Below are 25270 nucleotides of genomic sequence, written 5' to 3' on the forward strand. Positions count from 1 at the left end.
ACTGTATCACTGCAAAGGCCTAGCCTCCATAGCTGGAGCTGCAGCCAGAAAATACAAGGTATGCATTTTCTCCCACCCCTGTCACTGAAAGATGTACAAGTAGGCCAGGAAGTGCTTCATAACTGATCAAGGAGGCATTAAGGGGCTAATGTGTCTAGCTAATGGAGCTAATGTGGCTCTAGCTTCTCATTCCTCCATGTCCTCCTGGGCCTCCCTTTTCATTGTTTGATGAAGTCACTGGAATAGATACTTTGACTTCATCCTGTTTCATTGTCATTCTCTTTGGCTAGGTATGTCCCAGGTGAACCTGGACAGAGAATGAGCTTTCTTTAATTGACAGCAGTTTTTATTTGAAAATGTTCCTTCAGTTTAATGATACTCTTGTACATTTCAAAGAATAAAGCTTTGGACATCATAAGAAGCTTGGTAGGCATTTCTGGGGCTGCTGACACAGCAGGACTTGTCAGGGTCCAGCAGCCCCGAACAGTGTCTATAGATTAATGCAATTCCCTGTGAGATCAAGAGTGTCCCGGGGTTGAGGAGTTCTCAGTTGTGAGCTGTCAGAGCTTTGAAAAACCCCAGATCTGAATATAAAAGCCAGACACTCTAACTGAAAAGAAAAGTAGTAGTTTCAAGAGGGACCATCAAAGTCCAATTTGGAGCTATGACATCTGCTTGTTGTCCATAGTCTAGATGCAATTTGATCTAAAACAGAGCTTCTTAAATAGTAACAGCAATAACTATATTGAAGATTCTTTTTCCAGTTCTACTGTTGGCATTATTCATAGCCAGGAGAATTAAAATGTTCAGAATGTTTAACAACTCACCTGGAACCAGCATGAGGTGGTTTTTGAACATCAAGAGTGTTTTAGCATCCAAGTGGGTTCCCCAGTATAAGGGGAACAGGGACTGTCTCTGACATGAACTCAGTGACAGGCTCTTTGACCTCCCCCACCTCCCGAAGAAGAAACAGCCTTGCTAGGCCACGGAGGAAGACATTGCAGCCAGTCCTGATGAGACCTGATAAACTTGGGTCAGATGGAAGGGGAGGAGGACCTCCCCTATCAGTGGACTTAGAGAGAGGCAGGGAGGAGATAAGGGAAGGAGGGTGGGATTGGGAGGGAATGAGGGAGGGGGGCTACAGCTGGGATACAAAATAAATAACTTGTAATTAATATTTAAACAATAAAAATACAAAAGAATGTTTTCATTTTATTTTTCTCCAGACTTCTTCCTCCCTCTCTTTCTCTTACACACACACACACACACACACACACACACACACACACTGGATGAGGAAACTGGCCATGGATTAAGGATGCATCTAAATGAACCTGGAAGATGATATAGGCCTGGCTTCTCTTCCTCCACTTTCCCCAAATCTCCTTTTCCTCTGTAGAATCTGATACCATGTAATTTAGAAATTGTTTGTCTTTCCAACCCAATTTTCTCTCCCACAAAAGTAATTTTTAAACATTCTAAAGCATTTATTTCCAGACGTCAGCCTTGTGCCTGTGTCCAATGAACGTTTCCCACCATCTGATCACTTGAACAGCTGATGCATTGAGAGGCATGGCTGGCTGACCACCTTGTGCCAGGGCTCAGCAATAGAGCAGGTGGACGGGAGAGGTGAGTTGGGGATCTGAGACAGATCTGGGAAGCTTAGTGAGCTGGCTATGGTTCCAGATTTATGTATGTGGAGAACTCAGTCTTCAGGGAGCACTGGCATAAAAATAAAGAACATGGAACATTTAGCTGGTGCAGGGAGTGTAGTTTTCTGTAGCAGTCAAAGTAAAGTTAGGAAGTAGTCAAGGTTCTTGTTCCTAGCTAGTCCTCTTAACTGTCCTGGTTCTCTCTGTTTGTGCTGAGGCCACTAAGTAGCCCTAGGAATTCCTAAAGGAAACAGGAGCTGTTTCTAAATATGGAAAATGCAGCAGCATAAAAAAAATAAAAAACCTTGCACCCTGCTAACCTAAGGTGGTCTTTAGTTTGGCATTGGACTATGTGCCTTGAATGCATCACCCTAATACCTTATCTTTGCAAAGCCAGGCCTTTGGCCATGTCTCTGATGAAATACAAATATTGGATCAGAGTCAACTCGGAGCTGGCAAAGATCTGTCAGTGTCTGATCTGAACCTATAGTTGGGAAGCTGTATGTTGCTGCTCACAAAGATACATGTGCTCATTATAGACTGGTGATGGGTAAGAGCAAAATAATTCATTTTTCTTTTGGTGTGTGTGCTGGCTAGTTTTATGACAACTGGACAAAATGCATCCATAAGAATTGGCTGTAGGCAAGCCTGTAGGGCATTTTTTTTTTTTAAATTAGTGATTGATGGGGGAGGACAAAGTCCCTTCTGGGTGGTGCCATCCCTGGGCTTGTGGTCCTGGGTTCTATAAGAAAGCAGGCTGAGGGATTGGGGATTTAGCTCAGTGGTAGAGAGCTTGCCTAGCAACCTCTCAAGTGCAAGGCCCAGGGTTCAGTCCTCAGCTCTGAAAAAAAAAAAAGAGGAAGCCAGTAATCAGTGTTCCTTCCTGGCCTCTGCATCAGCTCCTGTGTCTCCAGGTTACTGCCTTTTTTGAGTTTCTGTCCTGACTTCCTTTAACGATGGGTTATAATGCAGAAATGTAAGCCAAATAACCCCTTTCCTCCCCAAGTTGCTTTGGTCATGGTGTTTCATCACAGGAATAGAAACCCTAACTAAAACAACATGGCTGTGTTGTTTTCTCAAATCTCTCTTAAGATGGCAGGGTACAGTTACTTATTACTTTATGTGAACTGACTAATGAATGAAGCTCCTGGGCATTTCTTCAGCTTAGGAAGCACGAAAATAAATTACCAAAACATCATGGGCACCAGGAACTGGAAAAGTTTGGGAAGCTGTGGATACCTGTATATAAAGAACGCTCTACAAAATAGAGACAATAAAAGGAGGCAATTACACAAATGGCATCACTATGGGAAGCAGTGATTGCTAGATCCAGAAAGAAAGGGAAGAGGCTAAAACTGTGAAATCCTTACAGATGGGAACAAAGAGTGTTTTTCTAGCTGGTGTTGCCAGGAAGCTAGCTCTTATTTTTTTTTCATTAATTTTTTTTCATAAAGCTGGATCTTTAACAATTAGAGAAACCGCAAACTAGACCAAATATTCTGATGAAAGCTCCCCCAGGTGAAGAAGTGGTGCTGGCATATACTCACAAGAATCGGAGGTAGTCAATTGGCAGCTCATTCTCCATGTACTCATTCCTGAGTAAGAGGAGCAAGGCTGCCTCTTTTATGAACTCCTTTGCCTGCTCTTTGATCATTTGCCCCCAAAGATGCAGCCTTGCCAGGCCCCAGAAGAAGAGGATCCAAGCAGTCCTGATGAGACTTGATAAGCTATGGGCAGATGGCAAAGGAGGAGAACTCTCAGTGGCCTAGAGAAAGGGGATAGAGAGGAAGAGGGAGAGAGGATGGTATTGGGAGGAGTTGAGGGAGGGGCTTCACTGAGGATTTATAATGAATAAATTGTAAATTAAAAAAAAACACAATTTAAAAAAGAGAAAGAAATGGAGGTAGTATCTTCCTCCTTCTTAGTGCCCCCTCTTCTCTGGCCCCACCTATTGACAAAAGTATTCCTGAGCTCTGTGGTTAAGCATAGATGTGGTTTTTTTGTAACCTCACTCCCAGCACCGTAAATTGGGCTATCAAAAGAGTGTTTGTTGTTCAGAGTGGTAGAGCACACCTGGAATCCCAGCTCTTGGGATATGGAGGCAAGAAAATTAGGAGTTCAAGGTCATCCTCAACTACATTGCAAGTTCAAGGCCAGTCTGGAATAAATGAAACCCTGTCTCAATAAACAAGCAAACAAAAACAAAACAGTGCAGAGTCGAGAAACAATGCTTTAATAGCTGGTTCGGAGCCCACAAGCTGCAGCCCTGAGCCTTTTACCTCAGTCTATCAGCCAACTCTTGAGACTGGTGGTATCTGACTCTTGGCTCCCTATCCTGGTCTTATAGAATAGAAATGGAACAGTCGTGACTGAATCCTCTCATACATTCCAATCAAATTTAGTCATAGCAGGGGGTCATGGATTGAGATCACAATTGCTGATCTTTAAACTAAGGTCCGGAGTTGAGTAGAAGCTGATGTAGAAATTGAACTATAGAGGAGAGAGAATTGGTAACTTGCAGTCAATGCTTCCCTGTGCACAACTCGTTAACTAGTACCCCTTGCCTGGTATTTTATCCCAATGGCCACTCACCTGGTTTCTTTAAAGCGGTTACTACTCTATTATAACATAACACAAACCACCTCCTTTAGCATGTAATTTGTACAGATCACATGTTTGATAGCCACCATGGTTATCTGAGTCTGTGCCACCAAGTTTTAATCTGAAAGAAGGCAGAGAATGAGTCACACTTCTTTTTTTAAGACTGTGTCCCCAACACCTCACCAACATCCTATTGCTATACACACATATTTTAAACTAAGCCACAGAGAGAAGTAAAACTTTTATGTAAATGGAGAGAAAAAAATTAAGGAGGTGGCAGCACCACCTGAAATAGAAGAAATAAAATTGTAGGCATTTGTACATCCCAGAGCCCATGCTTTGCTTTCTCTATAGCACTCATTATCAAGGGGCTACATTTGTCTGATATGGTATTTAATCCTCTGGCCACTGGTAGAATACCTTCTCCATAACAACAGAGAGGATATCTGGTCTGCTCTTACATCTAGTACAGTGCTGGGTATATGAAAAGAACTTCAAATATTTATTTAAACAATGCACGTTCCTAGTGTCATTTTTGAGCAAAGGATGCTCTTACTTCACTGTTTTTACTATCCTGACTGTTACTGTCATTTTTTGTTAGGGATGGTGAGAGGAGCCAAGGCATGCAGAATTGCTAGAACACCACTGCATAGGGGCCATGTGTCTGGTAGAAGTGGGAATGGCTTCTCCACTGCCCTGTCCTTACATGCCTCAGCATATCAGTCCTCGTACACCTACTTGTTATTCCTCCTTGGACATTAAACATGCTATTTGTTGCTTGGGTTTTAACCTTTCATCTTTTACTTCTCCCAGTCCCACCCTGACACACCTTCCCATGTTAATGTCTCTTTGTCTTGTGTTCAAGGTCCCTTCTTTCAGAATTGTGCTTTTTGTATACAGATTCAGTGTTATACTGTTACTAATTTACTCTTGAATATGTAATTCTGTATCCACTGGAATGAGATGAATGCATTATTGATAAGTGAAGCTGAATGCAGAACCAGGATCCTATCAGTCAGGACCAAGAACATTCCATTCAGAGAAGGACACAAGTTTTTAAGTCAAGAAGTCTAAGCCTTAAAGAAAACTCTCAATACCAGAGGCTTCTGATATATACCTTGGTAAATAACTTCCATTTTGCCAATTGGCATAATTGGTATCAGAAATTGGTTACATTCAGGATCCTATTGACTAGCAGAATAATTATAAATCATGGGATTAAAGTTATTTAGAACATGAAGGCTAGCCAAATTTTTCTTAACCTGAGAATTGGAATAGAACCTAGGACCTTATACATTCTAGGCAAGCATTTTAACACTGAGTTACACTCTCAGCTCTCACAAATACCTTTTTAAACAGTCTTCACACTTACAGAGTGGAAAACAAGATCTCTACCTTTCTTACTTAAGCTGAGGCCCATGCTGTGACTCCTGGCAGTCTTGTGACTGAATGACTTTTTGGGCCACTTGTTTTGACCATTGCATAAGAGTAGTTAAATGAAAGCCCACAGCCTTGACTGCCTGAGCCAGACAAGGTATATGGAAGCATGGCATACCCATTACACATGGGTTGTCTGGCCAACTGCCATTACAAACACAGGTGTGAACACACATAGCAGATATCACCAGACCTCCAGAGTCTGAAACATTAGCTATCCGCTCTCTTACACAAAAGACAATGTTTTCCCACTTATGCTGGTATCCAGTCTGCCTCAAATGATACTTCCATACAAAATGGTAAGCAAATTGCATTAAAGGACAGATTTTCAGGCCTTCTCTGAGCCATATGGAACAGACTGACCTATTTTGTGCTTGCTGGATAATACATGTTCATATAATAAATGTTCATCTGTGAAGTAGAATTGGGATCAAGACTTGCACTCATTATAACCTAATAATGCAGTTATGGAGGAGTCATTAACCTGAACTCACCTCACATTTCTTTGGTGGCTTTGGCTTCTATGAAAAAGAATGTCAGGGTTGTGCAATACTCAGGTTGTTCAAACTGGCTCAGTTGAGTCCCCAAAGTGAAGCTATTCGTTGCTTTTCTATGCACCCAGGAAGCTAGTTTGTCCTCTGTAGAAGACACAGTGGGCTTCATTACTCTATTCTTCACATCTATCGTGGCTGTACACTGCTACTATAAATTTCATTAAGGTAACAAACTGTCTATCTCATTCACCTTTATTCCTAATGCCTAGCCAGCCCAGCTCAGAGATCTAGGATATGTTCATAGAAGTTAAAACCTATCCTAAAGCAGTATCTGAAGAGACAACTTTGGAAATTTGATAATGATAAATTGTTGGTTGGTTAAAGCATAAGCCCAGAAGTCACCTATAGTAGATACGAGGCCAGAAGCTGGCTCATGGGAATGTCCATGAGTTTTGTGTGATTTAACATCTGCCCATCTTACCTCCTCTTCTGAACTTGGAGGATATAACTATTGTGAGATGCAAACACACAATCAGTACACTGACTTTTTGATTTATTCATATCCCTTAGAGACATCTGTCTTAGTCAGGGTTTATACTGCTGCGAAGAGACACCATGACCTCAGTAACTCTTATAAGGAAAGCATTTAATTGGGGCTGGCTTACAGTTCAGAGGTTTAGTCCATCGTTGTCATGACAGGAAGCACAGTAGCATGTGGGTAGACATGGTGCTGGAGAAGAAGCTGAGAGTTCTACATCTGGGTCTGCAGCCAGCAGGAAGAGAATGAGGCCTTAGGCCTTTCGTGAACTTCTGTGATCTCAAAGCCCACCCCAACATTGACACACTTCCTCCAACAGTGCCATACCTCCTAATAGTGCCACTCCCTATGGTCCAGCCATTCAAACACGTGAATCTATGGGTCCATTCCTAGTCAAACCACTACAAGATCCATCATGCAAATAGGAGAATGAGGCACAGACATAGCTAGGAGAAGGGAGCTGCTTTCGGGCTGGGTGCTCACAGAGACAATGATCTTTTCAGATCTTTTCACCATACCATAGTGCCTCCACTTTCAATTTGTACTGTTTAATTGACGGAGCTAATGAAATTGCAAATGCATTATTTACCCCCGGACATTGCCACAAGAGGGTAGCAAACTGCCCACCTCCTCAGCCAACATGCTCCAGCTTCTGATGATTAGAGTTGTTACGGAAACTGCCATTTTAAGAAGGCTTTGTGGTCAGGGTCAACAAGTTCCTAGCCACCAATCATCTGCAATAAAAAAGTTAGTAAAAGAGTGGATGATGCCAGAAAGAAGATGGATTTTAAATTTGTTCCTTTTACCTTTTTTCCCCCTCCTTTGCGTATCATTTCCATGCAGAAATTGCAAATTAATGGTCACGCCGAACTATCTGTCAACATATTACTGCTCTTGCAGCGTCAAATTATGTTGGCAATAATGTTTCCAGATGCCTAGGACTCCATTGCAATTTAATTTGAAAGGAACACAAATTGCATCTCCAAATGGATAAAAAATTAATTTTACATACAAGCCATCTACCTCCACATCTTCATCCCCTGCCCCAAATTATCTTAATTTAGGTTCAACTTTGAAAAGTACATGTGCCCCAGACAACTCCACATGCAATGATGAATACATGGCCAATTCATGAACTAGAAATCTGCTTTCTGCTCCTTTCTTTAATAAGATGTTCTGCTTTGATTAAGGTCATTAGGAGATTCTTCAGCTATTGCATTTGACAGAAGGGATAAAGGCTGAGTACATGCAGAACAAAACCAGGAGGCAATTCTGTCTTAACCACATGATTACCCTTAAAATTGGAACACAAAGAGACCCCTGCTATGCCCTTTTGCTTATTGATTTTCCCTTTAGTATATTAGGGACATGGTCAGGCTTCATAGACACTTTAGATTTACATTTCTATTTATTTAATCTGTCTGTCTGTCTAACCTATATATTATCTCCATGTTCAAGTTATCACATGACCAAACATTGGGACAATCTTCCTGTAATTCAACTAGAGGTTGACAAAGGTATCCAGGTATGTTAGAAAATACAAGGCAGTCACAATGGGCCAAGGAAATTCTTGAGAAAAGTTAAATGATGGTGTTAGTGCTGGACTTTGAATGTCTTGAATAGGAATTTGTGTCTGTGGGCATCATTTCAAACCCAGAGAACAACACAGATAAAAGCAGGAGATACCAAAGGACTATTCATGCCACGGTATACCTTAGGGGTATAGGGTTTGATGTACAGAAGTAAAAACAGAGGTGGACAGGTTTGGGGATTGGAAGGCTCCATTAGAGATAAAAAAAAAAAAAGGCTAAGCTAATTTTCAGAGGTGGCACTAGTTTCTTAAAATGTGAGGGATGTATGCATGTATACACACACACACAAACACACACACACACACACAGGAACAAATGTGTGTCAAAATGGGGACCCTGGAGCCAACCCCAAGAACATTACAGGCTAGCCACTTTGGTTTTCCCTGAGAGAATATCAGCTTCTAAAACAAGCCATTCTGTGCACGACCTGTCATTACTCAATCATGATCAAGTTCTAGGAGTTGTACCAGAGCAGTCATGTTGAATTCCATTCAATATTTGATGGCTTCCTCACCTCTCCTTTTACTTTTTTTCTTTTGCTATGATAAAACATCGACCAAAATCAGCATGGGCATGAAAGGGTTCACTTGGCTTAGAGTTTCAGGTCACAGTCTGCAACACTGAGAGAAGTCAGGCCGTGAATTCAAGGCAGGAACTGGGAGAAAGACAGAAAGCACATGGAAAGTCTCTGCTTGGCGGCCTTTTCACTCTTATGCTTGCTCACCTAGCTTTCTTATGCAGCCCAGATCCATCTGCCTAGGCGTGATGCTGCCCACTGTGGCCTGGGCCCTCCCACATCCATCAAGACAATCTCCTATAGACATGAAAACTCCAGCCTGCTCTTGGCAGCTTCTCATTTGAGACTCCATCAAATCACTCGAGGCTGTGTCAGTTTGACCGCTCAAGAGAACCAAGGCTACTCATTCCAACCCTATGGTGTCTTTATGTTGTCTTTCTCTAGGGGCTCAACAGAACAGAATGAGGCCCTGGGAATGAATTCCTCTACTAAACAAGCTTCTTAGGACATTTACACACACACACACACACACACACACACACACACACACACACATACACACACACACACACACACACCTGCACCTAGCAGAATCCTAAATGAGCCTGTAATATAAGGACAAGTGGAGGCCTGTGTCCTGTTTTCATTCTCCTTCGACCCAACTCTGTTCCTTTCCTAAAGGACCTGAACAAACAAATGTATGAAGACCTCAGACCTCAAGTTCTCTCTTCTCTCTCTTTTTAGCCATTCTTTGCCCCAACAGTGCTGGTGAGAAGAGATACCCAGTCACAGTCCTACAGTGAGTTTGGAGCTATGAGGACAGGAATTCTAGGGGACCTGTGACCTGAAGCACGGTCAGAGGGAGATCAGCGGAAAGGAACACACCACGCACTGGCTGCTGAGCATCGTCCTCAGAAGAAGTCAGTCCGGAAGAGCAATATGCGGCTCAGGACAGGGCCCATTGCTGCACTGTGAAGGTGTTAGGATGACAGCCACTTTGGTACCCATGAGAGAATAGCTTTCAGTTGCTCAGACAAGCCAGCAGCCCTGTGCTCTGTCTGCTGTCTTCTTGGCCTGTGGGCCGTTACTGAAGAAGGTCACATGGACAGGGCCTTATCTGGAGGCAGAGACCAGAGGCTGTAGGCTTGGATGTATTTACACGAGGGATATAAATTCAACAAACCAATCTCCACTGCACACACAAGACTTTCTCAGCAATTTTCAACTTGTTTGCCACCAACCCAAATGTAAATCCAGGGCTTTGCCCACGAAAGGTAATTACTGAAGGCTTGCTGGAGCTGGGGGTGGGTCACCACACTGAAAGCATGAGTGTTCCCATCACACGTTCTGAAAACTACTCCCTCTTATGTAGGATTTTAGGAAAACAAAACAAAAAAGAAATGTGTGCCTCTGTGATCCTGCTGCTGTGCTGGCGTGAATGGAGGAGGGAGGGTGGGAACAAGTGATCAGAGCTTGCTTTCCCAGAACAAATCACCATCTGATCATCTCATAGAAGGTCTGCTTTACAGAGCCCAGAGATGCTAGACAAACAGAAAAGAGTCCATGGCAATCTGGGAGACAAATGTATAAACAAGCAATTGCTGGGCAGCGTAAAAAATGCTAAGTATGATGGACATGGAGATATGGCTACATTCCTTTCACGGAGTTTTAGTGACATATTCCATAGGGTTGCTTCCCAAAGGCAGATGCTAAGGGCACTACCTAGCCTAGAGATCCTACCTAAGAGTCTAGTCACCACCTCTGCTTTCCAGAATGCGAGCTACCACAGTCACAAGACATGTTCACATGTATATTAGCCAGAGGACCACTAGAGGCCCAACCAAACATAATACATTTGAACTGAGATTTTCTTGAACCTCTTAATTTCCATAGCCTGGGAACTTTGAAAATCATCTCCCAAGATCTCTGCGATTTATGGGTGTGTTCTGAGTCCCATTTCCTAGTCTCTGTGGTCCTGGGAGAGACTTATATGATCAAAGTCTTATATGATGCATGCCTCATCTCAGTCTGGAGTCCTATTGTAGTAAATACTTTTGTGATCTCTGAAGACTGTGTTGAAGGTCGAGGAGTCACATGGGGGGCAGCAGTCATATCTGAGTCCTCCCAAAATTTTATTATTTAATTACTTCCCTGCCTCTCCTACTTTATTCACAACCACCACCACCACCACCAAGCCCTTGGTGTTTATCTTCCCGTAGAGGCTTAGTAGGGCTGTAAGCCCTGGGGATGCAGCTCCTATTCTTAAAACACTCCTGTACAAATGGGTAGCAATGGCTGAACTTCGTGGGTTCTAAACAATAACAAAAACAACAACAACAGACATGAAGTTTGGAAGGGTTATGTTGTGTTTGGGAGATTTGGGACAAGTTGAAGGGGAAAGTGGGAATAGATATTATAGTTTACTCTATACGTGAATAAAATTCTCAGGAATAAAGACAAAAACTTTTAAAGGCTTCTTAGGAAATTTCTCCAAGAAAGGCAGTTCTGTGTAAGAGGCATCCCCACTGTTAGTGAAAGGCAATTTTCTCTCTTTACAGTTCATTTTATGCTCATTAACAGCACTCTGAGATTAGTGCAGTAATTTCCACTTTATAGATGAGGAGATGGAGGCACAGGGATGAAGTGCCCTTGGCCAAGGTCACTTAGCTACCGAGTGCCAGAGTCTGGCTTCAAGCCATGCTCCAACTGAATCATGCATGCTTTGGAGAACCAGGGCCTTTGCCTGTACCCCAGTATTCCTATTGGAGGGAAGCTATTTGCTGAGTGACAGGCTTCCAGCTTCCTTTATATCCTGAAAAAAGAAGGAAGGCTAATCCTCATTCAGAAAGGCAAACAGGAAGAACATCAGAAGAGAGAGAAAACAGGGAACAGGACAGGAGCCTACCACAGAGGGCCTCTGAAAGACTCTACCCTGCAGGGTATCAAAGCAGAGGCATAGCCAAACTTTGGGCAGAGTGCAGGGAATCTTATGAAAAAAGGAGGAGATAGAAAGACCTGGAAGGGACAGGAGCTCCACAAGGAGAGCAACAGAACCAGAATATCTGGGCAAAGGGGTCTTTTCTTAGACTGATACTCCAACCAAGGACCATTCATGGAGATAACCTAGAACCCCTACACAGATGTAGCCCATGGCAGTAGAGTGTCCAAGTGGATTCCCTAATAATGGGAACAGAGACTGTCTCTGACATGAACTCAGTAACTGGCTCTTTGATCACCTCCCCTTGAGGGGGATACAGCCTTACCAGGCCACAGAGGAAGACAATGCAGCTACTACTGATGAGACCTGATAGACTAGGATCAGATGGAAGGGGAGGAGGACCTCCCATATCAGTGGACTTGGGGAAGGGCATGGGAGGAGAAGTGGGAGGGAGGGTGGGATTGGTAGGGGACAAGGGAGGGGGCTGCAGTTGGGATACAAAGTGAATAAAGCGAAAGAAAGAAAGAAAGAAAGAAAGAAAGAAAGAAAGAAAGAAAGAAAGAAAGAAAGAAAGAAAGAAGGAAGGCCTTGGGATAAGTCTACCTCTAGGAGAGGAATGAAGGTGTACAGTTTAGTTGTGAAAACAGAGAATGGGAGTCGAAATAGGCTAGTCTTCAACTTAGCATGAAGTCCCTGCATTTCCTCTTCTGGTGGCAGGTCCCAGGCTCTTAAGGGCAAAGCAATTTCTTTGTTATAATTTTTGTTTTTTCATAGCACTCTTCTAAGTCTCTCCCAAATTCCCAATGGCCACGGCCTGCCGCATGTGTATGTAGAGAAGGACAAAGGTTTGCGATGGTCCCAGACTATGAATCTCAACCCTGCCTCTCACTGTGTGGCCTGAGGACAGTCATTTCATCCATCAGAACTTTGCATGTTTTTCTAGAGTGGGGTCTTCTGTTGCCTCCTCATGAGTTGTGTGGTGTATCAAGCCCAGCAGGCATCCCTTCAAGGGCTATGTTCTGTTCTTTCTACTTCCCTTGCATACTATACATGAGGTCAGAACGATGCAAATTCAAAGCCTCATTTTGTCACTTGCTAGACTTGTTGCTTTACACAAGCTCCTGAGCCTCTGTAGGCCTTGATTTATTCATTTGTCAAATGAGGCAGTCCCTCTCTCCTAGGGTCATGATTCTGGCAGTAGAGCAAGCACTTCTTAGATGCTCTTCCATTGATGGTATTTTATTTGTGCCTCTAGGCCATACTGGATATCTCAAAAAAAAATTATTTCCAACATGGAATATTGTAGTATTTAAGATGCTTAACAAAAATCTGTCCTTAGCCTTAACTGAGTCCAGATGGTAAAACTGCTGCTGGACAAAGGCTTAGAGAGGATGGAAACCTTTCCCAGGCAGTCAGTTCCTTCCATCGCTATGCCTATGCACCTGTATCTACAGAAGCCTGAGACATCCACCTAAGTAACAGTAGCCATGCCTGGTGAGCCCCTAACTATGACTACCACACATTTTATCCTATGTTCCACATAAATTCAGCAAAATAGGCCCTGAGCAACTTGTCCAATATCACCTTTACAAAGTCACTAGTTTGCCTTTGGGGCTCTGACCCTCTTTCGCACAAAGGACACTGCAGCATGGATAACTGGGCCGCAAGAATGGGTGTCAGTTCCTCGGTTGAGAAGAAGCCAGAGCTACTGATTTAAGCCACATGCACAGTTTGGGGATGGATCATCCTTCTCTCTGCATCACTTAACGGAGTGCATTCCTTAGCAAAGCTCTGTTATAAGCTACACTTCCCTCACAGGGGTAAATTAGGAACTCCGCTGACATCAGTAGTCCCCACCCATAGCCATTCTTGTCATTGCCTTGGTGTAGAGGCAGCTGTACCCTAAAAGCCCTGGGAACTCAAGGACTGGAGAAGTGATACTTTCCTAATCTATCACAGAACTGCCATTTATAAGGCATTCAGGCTGTGTGTAGCATATGAAAGACAATGATTATTCTTATTACTCTTTCTATTGCTATAAACAAATAACACCCCCCCCCAGCTATTATATATGATGTGATTATTAAGTTCCAGGTGCAACTCTAATGGCTCAGGATATTTTACCTGGTTCTGCTCTCTCCTGCAGTGGGGTTAGCTGGTATTATCACTGATTTACAAATTAGGTAAAAAATAGAACTCAAAGACATGACTTAACTTGATAAGGTCCTGTAAGAAGCATGGGGTTTAATGATGATCAGACCTCTAGCATCACTATTCTTGTTTGCTTTAATCAGTTTTGTACAAGAATCACCTACCTCATGCCAGGTATAAAGTCAATGCACAGCATATGATGTAAGACATGGTCATTGTTATTTCTGGGGGTCTGGGACAAAGGTCGGTAAGTAAGGGAGGTGAAGGGGCACTGTTGAGGTACTGTGGAGTGGTAGGATGATGTTCATGGAGGAAGTGGAGAGGAAAACGAAAAGAGTGAACTGTTGCAGGATGCTAGTGAAGAATAGGACGTCCTATTATACGTGAAGGTGGAGAGGTGATTTCAGAGGCCAAGTTCATGGGGCATTGTGGTCCTACAGAGGGATTGGAGGTCAAATGCCTATGCCTGATGTAGCCACAGATCCAGATTGTGCATCAGGATGGGAGGAAAGGAAGGAACTTCCACGCCATGGGGAGAGGTTGTAGCTGAGGTACGCACAGAAGGCAGGACACAACTCCAGAGGAGAATCTCAGAAATGTGTGCCGTTGGTAGCACCCAGGACAGTTCTCAGTGGAACTCTGATGAAGTCATAAGAATCCAAGAATTTTTATCTGTCTGTCTATCTATCTATCTATCTATCTATCTATCTATCTATCTATCTATCTATCATTTATTTATTTACTTATTTATTGGTTTATTGAGACAGGTTTCTTTGTGTAGTCCTGGCTATTCTGGAACTTTCTGTGAAGATCAGGCTGGCTTTGAACTCACAGAGATCCATCTGCCTCTGCCTCCTGAGTTCTGGGATTCAAGGCATGCATCACCATCATCTAGCTAAGAATTTTTATATTTTTATGGTTGCCATATTTCATTAAGAAATACATATGACAAATTTTCACCCGGTGTATTTTGTTTTGTGTTAGATACATGCGCTTCAATAAGAAGAAAAAAAAATTGACTTTAAGAAAATCTTCCTGTAAATTATGCTTCAGGTGGCAAAAGTCACAGGGGAGCGTGGGGAGGTCGAGATGCACGTGGAAGAGCAACCAGACCCATCCTCTTTCTATAGTCTCCTCAATGCTTTTGTATATTGTGTGTATTTTACAGACCCTGTGCATGGCCCTCAGAATGTGGAGATTGTGGACATCCGGGCCCGGCAGCTGACCCTGCAGTGGGAACCCTTTGGCTATGCAGTGACCCGCTGCCACAGCTACAACCTCACCGTGCAGTACCAGTACGTGTTCAACCAGCAACAGTATGAGGCTGAAGAGGTGATCCAGACATCTTCTCACTATACCTTGCGGGGTCTACGGCCCTTCATGACCATCAGACTGCGGCTTTTGCTGTCCAACCCTGAGGGCCGGATGGAGAGTGAGGAGTTGGTGGTACAGACTGAGGAGGATGGTGAGTGAGGGAGAACCCTTTATGGGAATGGAGAGGGTTAAGTTTGGCGTGGTTCAGGCCAGCAAATGATGAGGATTTCACTTTTTTTGTCCATCTTCTTGTGTGTATGTACAAGCATGTGTGTGTGTTGTATGTTTATGCACATGTGTATGCATTCATATGGAGGCTAGAGGTCAGTGTTGATAGTGTCTTCTCTTTTTTCCATCTGACTTTTTGAGACACAGTCTCTCTTTGGGATTTGGGGCTCACTGATTTGAATAAACTGGCTAGACATCAAGCCTCAAAGATCTTCCTGTCTTGGCATTCACAGCACTCAGGATACAGGCATGCTCTGCCATGCTTAGTTTTATTTGGCTCCTGGTGCACCTAGGTCCTCAGTGTTATATAGGAAGCACTTTTCTGGTTGACACTACCCCTCATCCTCTGTTCTGCCTTCAGTCTCCCCACTATTCTCAAGATCCCACAGAAGAACCCAGTAGACTGTGCATGGTAAAGTTCCGTAGTGGTAATGTTGCCATGAGCAGCAACAGCTCAGCCTTATACATGTGTGCTCATGGTGACCCTACGTCTCCCCATGCTCCCCTCATGTTCTGTCACTCTTTCTACCCAAGACTTAACGCTTCAGGTGCCTCCTGGAAAGGGTATTAATCTTATTGTTTAAACATGTTGAGATTGAAAGTCAGACAACTTGATTCTGCACAAATTAAATGAAGAAAACATAGGATAGCTTAAGGCTTAGCATGCACACTGAATGAGCTCAAAGCTGATTATCTACCTGGATGTCCCACAGGCCTCTCAAATACCATGTATTGCAAAATGAACTAATGTTCTTGTCTGTGCTGACTTCATCTTCTGGTGTTCTTCATTTCAATGAGCTACATCTGAGGCCTCAAGAGAGATACTAGAAAATCAACCTAGGAATTTCTTCCCTCCACCTCCCTCAACCCCATCCCACCTCCCCAGCTCTACTCTACAAAACTCTATGGAGTCTGATTCTTTCACTGCATCTTCGGACAAGTCTCTTACCAAGAGGATGCTGGGATGTGGAGCATTTGTGATAGGACACATAACTACTTTCTTCTCTGTTCCTTGCCAATGCCATTCTTTCTGTATAGACTGGCATCTCCCTTCATGTTTGCAGAACAGACTCTTGCATTGCTATTCCAAGACTTTGCTTAAATTTTACTTTCTCTATAAGTTTTCCTTGCCTCAAATTTATTGCTGTTTCTAGTACAATTTGCATGTAACTCCACACAGTAGCAATCTGATATAGGACAGAATTTGTGCTGTCTAAGATATACCTAAGGAACACTTCTCTTTATGTGTATTTTAGGTTTCTTTGTGGCTTGGCTGTTTATGAATCTAGAATCTGACTCAATGTAGATTGTGTGCAAGCGATTGAGCAGAGTTTGAGCACGGGGATCAAATAGACCAGGAGAACGGAGGAAGTTATGTTACAACTTCTTGGCAGGCTCAAGGACAGCTCTCCAGGGAGAGTTGTGCGTCACAGATGTCCCAAGCCAGGGAACAAGCTTGCCCTAGGTCTGGTTCCATTCTTTCAAAATTACAGAGCCCCTGTTAGTAACACTATTTGAGAAGGTAGACCCTCTGGATCAGTATGCCTGTGACACCCTCTTTAATCTCTTAGCACACTGGTTTTCCTACTTATAAAATAGACTTGCTGTTAATACTACCTTGTCAATTTTGAAGAGGTTGGTGCAGTTTTTAAAATGGCCTGAGACCCAGCAATAAGTTTTATATGCATAGCTACTACATTTGCAAGAAGACACACACACACAAACACACACACACACACACACACTCCTGACAGAAAGCCTCTGGTACAAACAACTCCACCACCCAGATGCTGTGGGTCATGTCCCCACCCTCTTGCCAACCATTGCACTGGATGCAGAAAATACACAGAGGATCCTAAAGGACTGGCAGTGAACATGACTGGAGAAGCAGGATGCTGGGCACAGAGCGGTTAGTGATTACTGTCACCAGGGTATCTCCTAGTGCTGACAGGGAGGAGCCTTTGTTTGCAAATCATCGTGATCTAGCTGAGGAGCAACCCGGGGTGGGGTGGGGGAGCCCCTCTCAACTGTTCGCTCAGCCCCTTTGAGCGGCACGGGAAGAATGACCTCTACCTCCCAAGTCCTGGCTTTAAGCTATGCCTCGTCCTCTCCCTTTCTCATTTTTACCAGCAAGAGAAAAATAAATAAACCACAAAGCCTTTATCAAAACAATGTGGGAACAGAAGTGCTTTGAAATTAAATTTATAGTAAACATCATTAATAAAACATCAATTCCTGCTTCGGGAGATGTGTGGACATTTTCATATTAAAGACACCAGCATACAAGACACCCTTCCTTAGTCTGTTGCTCTTCTGGGGCCACAGCTCAGCAACTGCTGGAAGGTTTCAGTGGGGTGTAGATACTCTTTGGCAGTTTATATTTGTTTCCATTTGTTGGCGTATTGTCTCGATATGTTACCAAGTCTTGAACTCCTGGCTGAAGCCATGCTCCAGACTCATGACCTTGAGGAGTCTGGACTAAGGTGTGCATCAGGACTGCTGTGGACAGTCCCTGTAGTTCAGGGCCAGGTTCCTTTCTTCCTATAGGGAGAAAGCATTGGCTCCTTTTTATAGATAGTCGTGAGTGTTTCTCATTGTATCTTGCTAAGGGTCATGTAAGTTCAGGAAGCACCTCTGTGCTAATGTCACATGTAGTTAAGTAAGATGGAAATGCCACATTATAAATATATATTTAACATAAATATATACTTTATTATAATGTATATAATATACAATATAATATAATTATCTAAATTGTAATATAATATATCACATGCACTATATATAAACACATAAATATGTTTTCCTGTTGATAATGTTCCTCTTTTGTGACACTTTGAGATGGTGTAAGTGTCCTATATCACCCCAATCTTTTTTAAATTTTTTATTATTTTATGTTAGTTACAGTTTATTTACTTTGTATCCCAGCTGTAGCCCCCTCACTCATCCCCTCCCAATCCCTCCCTACCTCCCTCATATCCTCCCTGACCCTCTCTGAGTCCACTGATACAGGGGTCCTCCTCCCCTTCCATCTGACCCTAGCTTACCAGGTCTCTTCAGGACTGGCTGCAATGTCCTCCTCTTGTCCTAGCAAGGCTGTGCCTCCCTCCGGGGGTGTGTGAGGTAAAAGAACCAGCCATTGAGTTCATGTCAGAGACAGTCCCTGTTCCCCTTACTAGGGTACCCACTTGGATAGTGAACTGTCATGGGCTACATCCGAGCAGGGGTTCTAGGTTATATCCATGTATGGTCCTTGCTTGGAGAAACAGTCTCAGAAAAGACTCCTGTGCCCAGATATATTTGGTCCTTGTGGAGCTCATGTCCTCTCCAGGTCATGCCAACTCCCCCTTCTTTCATATGATTCTCTGCACTCTGCCCAAGGTTTGGTTATGAGTCTCAGCATCTGCTTTGGATACACTGCTAGGGAGAGTCTTTCAGAGGCCCTCTGTGATAGGCTCCTGTACTGTTACTTGTTTTCTCCTACTTCCAATGTCCACTCCATTTATCTTTCTAAGTGATGATTGATCATCTTACCCAGGGTCCTCTTTCTTGCTTAGCTTTTTAGGTGTACAGATTTTAGTATGTTTATCCTATCTTATAGGTCTAATATCCACTTATAAGTGACTATATACCGTTTCTGTCTTTCTGCTTCTGGGATACCTCACTCAGGATGATCTTTTCTAGATGCTACCATTTGCATGCAAATTTCATGATTTCTTTGTTTTTCATTGCTGACTAGTATTCCATTGTGTAAAGGTACCACAATTTCTGTATCCATTCCTCCGTTGAGGGGCATCTGAGTTGTTTCCCGGTTCGGGTTATTATGAATAGAGCTGCTACAAACATGGTTGAACAAATGTCGTTTTGTGTGCTTGAGCCTCTTTTGGATATGTGCCTAGGAGTGGTATAGCTGGATCCTGAGGAAGCACTGTTCCTAATTGTCTGAGAAAGCACCAGATTGATTTCCAAAGTGGTTGTACAAGTTTACATTCCCACCAGCAATGGAGGAGGGTTCCCCTTTCTCCACATCCTCTCCAGTATATGTTGTCACTTGAGTTTTTGATCTAGACCATTCTGATGGGTGTAAGGTGAAAGCTCAGGGTTGTTTTGATTTGCATCTCCCCAATGGCTAAGGATGTTGAACATTTCTTTAAGTGTTTTTCTGCCCTTCTATATTCCTCTACAGAAAATTCTCTGTTTAAATCTGTACCCATTTTTTACTTGAAGTACTTGATTTGTTGCTTTTTAATTTCTTTAGCTCTTTATATATTCTGGATATCAGCCCTCTGTCAGACATAGGTTGGTGAAGATCCTTTCCCAGACTGTAGGCTGTCCTTTTGTTCTGAGGAGAGTGTCCTTTGCTTTACAGAAGCTTTTCAGTTTCATGAGGTCCCATTTATTGATTGTTGCTCTTAGAGCCTGTGCTGTTGGTGTTCTCTTCAGGAAGTTGTCTCCTATGCCAATGAGTTCTAGGCTCTTGCCCCACTTTTTCTTCTAACCAATTTAGTGTGTTTGGTTTTATGTTGAGGTTTTTGATCCACTTAGACTTTAGTTTTGTGCAGGGTGTTACATATGGATCTATTTTCATTTTTCTGCACATAGACATCCAGTTGGACCAGCACTGTTTGTTGAAGATGCTGTCTTTTTTTCCGTTGAATGGTTTTGGCTTCTTTGTCAAAAATCAAGTATTCACTCAATGATTTTTAGTACTTTCTTCATAATCCTTATCTAAATTGGTGCTTGAGAATCTGCCATCTTGTCTACATTTCCTGATTAAAGTGTTTCTTCACAGAAGAGGTTTCCTTTTTTCCTCTTCTTTGAGTCTATGATTCTGACTAGTTCATAAACCAGGTTTTGATTCAGTGTTCTAACTACTATCACTATCCTTGTTTCCCTGTATTATCAAGTTGTCTTGACCATAGCTAGAAAGAATCCCTTCAAGCTGGCCCTAAGGTCCTATTGATATATCCTTGCCAATCATCATTGCTCTGGCATGTTCCACACTGTCTGTCATGTTCCTGCTCAAGACATGAAGGTTATCACTTATCATGAAGATTCCTTCTTGCTTCTACAGGCTTAGTGTCTGGGCTCTAAAACAGGTCTTCAGTGGATGCTCAATGGAACAGCAATGCCTCTAGATGCTCCAGGAAGAAAGAGTTAGGGAATACATAATTCACTTGTTTTGAAGTCATGACCCCATCTCGATTGCAACCCAACACCTCCAGATACTTCTGCAGATTCCACACATGTATTCCAACAGTGAGGACCCTGGTTTCTCCACACCCACCTGTTTATTCATATCCACCACCTCAAATTGTACCAAACCACCTGCAAACAGTGAACCTACTGAGTTAGGCAGAATTTGTTCATTTCTCTGCACTAAGCTGCGTACTGCTGAGCACCTGCAGTCAAAATATTGTGTTCAAGCCTTCAGAGTTTCAATTTGTATGATCTTAGTATTAATTTGCTAGCCAATGAAGGCTCTTTTAATTTGCAGGTTTCCCGCCCTCTATGTTTTGAAAAATAAGTGTTACTGCTTCTAACGTGCAAATCAGTTGCTCCTCTAAAAAGTCAAAATTGTGTGTTAAAAAAGAATCATTCTGAGAAATAGCTGTCACAGTCTTACTCCTTTTGTATTCTTCAGCTCACACCTGAAAGACTGACATTTTAAATATAAAGTAACATGTTTTATCATTTATTTTCTACTTAGTGTTACTTGTACGTTTATGTTTTAAGGCCTGACTGCTTGATATTGGACAGCCAATTAGGAGGCTCATCTCTGGGGAAGACTGGGGCTGGACACCATGATAAGGTGCTTTCTGCATTTAGACAAATTGTATCATCAGCCACAAAAATATTGTATGAGGGATGAGAGCTACGTTGACATTTAAATTTTCAATTATTTTTTTCATTTCCATTTTACATAGTTTATTTAGCAAAAAGTGAATAATCTTGTTTTCTGTTTCTCTTGCTGACTATCCTTCTTTTTTTATTTTTTATTTTTTTATCAGTTACATTTTATTAACTGACTATCCTTCTATCTTCTTCCTCTTCTCTCCCCTTTTTCTCCCTCCCTTGGTCCTGAACTCAAGATCCTCTTTTCCTTTCATTGATTTCATATTTAAAATATTAGATGATGTATACTTCACCCGTGTTTTTGTTCACTTTCTATCCTAGAAAACATTCCATATAAAAAATCGCCCATTCTGTTAATAGTTTCATGGCGAGTCATGGCTGTGTGGAAAGATGGGCCTAAGTATCCTTTGGTAGTTGTTTCAGTTATTGCTGTAACCTACTTTCCTTTTCATCTAGGTCATCTTGTGCCCCTCCATTTCAGGTATCATATTTGCTGGTTGATTGGTTGCTTGTTGTAAAGAGGCACATTGTTGTCATACTGCAGCAAAGAGCCTGGTGTGTATGTTGTTAGGTGTTTGTGGAGCTGTATGGTCAGGTAAATTCTTCACAATAGGAATGCTGAAGTCAAAGGGTAAATGCACAAGCAATTAAGTTCTCCTTCAGAGAAGGCCTATCATTTTTCATTTCACAGGCAATGTGTACTGATTTAATCTTCACACCAAATAGGAAAGAACAAGCAGTATTTTCCCTATTGTGTAATAAGGGAATGTAATTTTAACAATACATAAAAATGTAATTGATAATAATAAGTAACAGTACAAAAGATATTAACATAATTGATATTTAATATGTTTAACCACATATAATAGGTATATTATCCCAATGTGGCAAAACAGGCTTAAACTCAAATGCTTTCCTGTAAGGAAAAGCATGATGGCTCAATGCCTTAATTTTGTGTACAATTCTAATGAGCCTACTCACCTGGTTTTTTAGGTTTCAGTAAGACAGAAAGGGGCAGGGGGGTGGGTGCGCATGTTGCTGGGGATAGGTGCATGTATACTAATAAGAGGTGGCGCCTAAGGCCTCCAAGGAGGGAAAGCATAATAGGGAAAAACAACAAGGCATATGCAATGCAGTTCAGACTCTGAGTGTAAGGATAGAAGACTATGTGCCTGCCCTAAGAGGACCTGACGGCTTCATTTTACCTCAGCTTCTTGCACGGTAGTGATTACAAAGATGATCTTGCAGTATTGGGAGTAGCAAGAAGAAGTGCAGTTATGTTTTCCATATGCCCGCAGCAAGGTAGGCCTTGTGCTCACACTCTTGTTCTTGTAATCTATTGCTAAGCACCACGGTGAAGGTGGTGTTGCCTTCGTTGTTTGGGTGAGGGATTATTTCATTTCTAAGTGTTACCCGTGAGGCTTTCCCTGACCATGTTCTATGAAAGCCCAGAGCTGGCTGGAACCCCTCTAACACTCCTCCCAGCTTTCTCTACCTCTGCCCCATACCTTACATTTGTTCTTTAGCTTATTCTCGATTCCTCTCCCTTTCTCTCACTCTCTCTCTCTTTCCCTCTCTCTCTTTCCCCCCTCTCTCTCTAAAGGCATATCAGGTTGGTGAAAACAGAGACTTTATTTTGTTTTGGTCCCTCATGGACATTTCCTAGTGAGAGCAGGAATGCCGGCCTGTAACGTGTGCTCACAAAGCCCTGGCTTGGTGAATGAGTTAGTGAGCGAGTACCTGACATCAGAGTCCATGCCCCACAGGACACCAGTGTTCATGAATGGACACCGTTTCCTAAGCCGGGGCCTTGTATGGGTCTTTTGGGCGCAATCAAAGCTTACTTGTCCTGGCTTGCTAAAGCTGACCATTGGCAGCTCTTCTTGTTTCCAAGTCAAGTAATACATTCACTGTTTGACACAAACCATGGTTGGAAAATCCACACCATGAAAATTAGAAAACAAATTCTTTTCCTCCTAGAGAGCTGATGGCAAACTATCTGGTAACATACTACCATCTTCTGTAGTTGATGTAAATTTATCCTTAAGAAATAATTTCCCTCCAATAATACCAGAAAATGGGCACGAATTAAAATGTTTCGTCAATTTTTCTCTGTGCATGAAAGAAATAAAACAAAAGAGGAAAGGACATGACTGCCCCTTTGTATGGTAGAGAAAGTTCATTGCGGATAAAAGGTGGAGCATAGCCAGAGGCAGGGACATCTGGAAGACTCCACATGGACATGACCAGACTGAGCTGGGCTATGTAAGGAGAGAGGAGGGGGAGAGGGGAGAGTCAGACCAAGAGGCCAGGAAGGTAAGGGTAGACTAGACGAAAGACCAGGTAACCCAAAATAGCTGAATTATGAAGGGAAGGGCAGCCCAGTCCCTGGGCAGAAGAAATTTGGGGTACGGGGCACCCTGTAACAAGGGACTGAGGGATGCTGGGAGACCTCATTGGCCAGGTCTGCTTTGATATATTCTATGGTCACCTCAGCCATTTGTCCCGACTTTGAGGCCTAACACTGTAAGACTCATTTACACACACTGGTATTTGCTGAAGTCTTTGCTGAGCAGTTTTATTTTTCTGTGGGTTCCCAGCATCTATATAAGGAGGAACCCAGCAGCCAAGCAGCTGGTGAGACACCTGGGATGGAGGGGTTAAAGCGTTGCCTGGATGAGAAAGGGAGAAGCTCCAGTTTCTCAGTTCGTGATTCTGAGTTTTCCCATATATAACTTTTATGCTTTCTGTTACTGCCTCCCAAATTCTCCATGGTGAACCCATTTTACAGACAAGTAAACAGACAAGATGAAAAGGAAAGAGAGGAGGAAAGAGTACCAGCCAGGCAAGACGGGAAGGGAACAGAAAGGAAGGGAAAACAGACAAGGAATGGAGAAGCTTCTCTTGAAAACAATCTGTTCTTTTCCCTATTGAAATGAAAATTCTCCTTAAATTACCACCTGACTTTAAAGCATAAGAAAACATCTGGTTTAATTACAGTGAATTTACATGAACCTACTGACAAGAAGCACAGTTAAAATTAGCAATTTTAGTGTGCTTTTTTTTTTTAAGAGAATGAAATTATAAAGTAATTAACCTTTGTTGTAGAACTCTGTCAAGAGGATGGAAAGTTCCATGCTGTGACAGAAGAAGAAATGAAATTGTGGACAAGGAAAATGTAGGTTCATTAAAGAATTATACAGAATTAAAAAAAAAAGAATGGAGGGGAGGTGCAGGATTAGAAGATACAACAAAAAAGAAATCTCTGAACACAGTAGAGTCTTTTTAGAGAGAAGAGAAAGATCCAGTTTCATCAAATGAAAGTCATCCTACTACGCTCTAAAGGACATTCTGACCTACAGAAGCAGTAATGGGGTGGGAGGGAAGATCCCTGGCCTGGGGCTGAAACATCTTGACTGTGGCCATGACATCTGATAGAAATAATCACCTTTCTGCCTCCAAAACTGTTACCGCCTTCACAGTACAAACTCACAAGGTGATGGGAGAAAGAAACACATGCTCAGAGGTGGAAGAAGGTAAGCTGTATGCAGCTCTTCCTCATCTTGTGATGACCAGCTTGTTTAAGCTATGCATATTTTCAACATGAAAGTCCCCCCACAGGGAAGATAGACCAATAGTTCCAGCAGGCTCCTAAGACATATGGTACAGAGTAGGCAGCATCCAATGCAGAGATGCATATTTGGTCAAAGATAATGAGAAGCTGAGTACTCTTCCCTAAACAGGACATCTTTATCACCTTCACTATCCAACTCACACCCTCCATCCCCACCCAGGCTCAGGGAACATCAAAGAAGAGTCAGAAAGAATGTAAGAGCCTAAGGGGTGGGAAGGAATGCTGTCACATGCTATCTTCTAGACGTGACATGGCTATCACACTCACTAACTCACAGCACTTGTGGTTATCCGCACAAGATCAAGCTAGCTAAAATTC

The 25270-nt window shown here is 42.6% G+C and overlaps 1 protein-coding gene across 17 annotated transcripts in view; it reads left to right on the forward strand.

The window, feature by feature from the left end:
* Nucleotides 1-25270, forward strand: part of Ptprt (protein tyrosine phosphatase receptor type T) — a 1127865-nt gene that overhangs the window by 697834 nt on the left and 404761 nt on the right. For all 17 annotated transcript variants that reach the window (XM_060382888.1, XM_060382893.1, XM_060382885.1 and 14 more), the window contains exon 8: nt 15089-15385. In XM_060382888.1, coding sequence (XP_060238871.1) covers nt 15089-15385 — 297 coding nt within the window. The remainder of the gene's footprint in view (nt 1-15088; nt 15386-25270) is intronic.

Source organism: Meriones unguiculatus, chromosome 4, assembly GCF_030254825.1.
Source record: "Meriones unguiculatus strain TT.TT164.6M chromosome 4, Bangor_MerUng_6.1, whole genome shotgun sequence".
Classification (NCBI taxonomy): Eukaryota; Metazoa; Chordata; class Mammalia; order Rodentia; family Muridae; genus Meriones; species Meriones unguiculatus.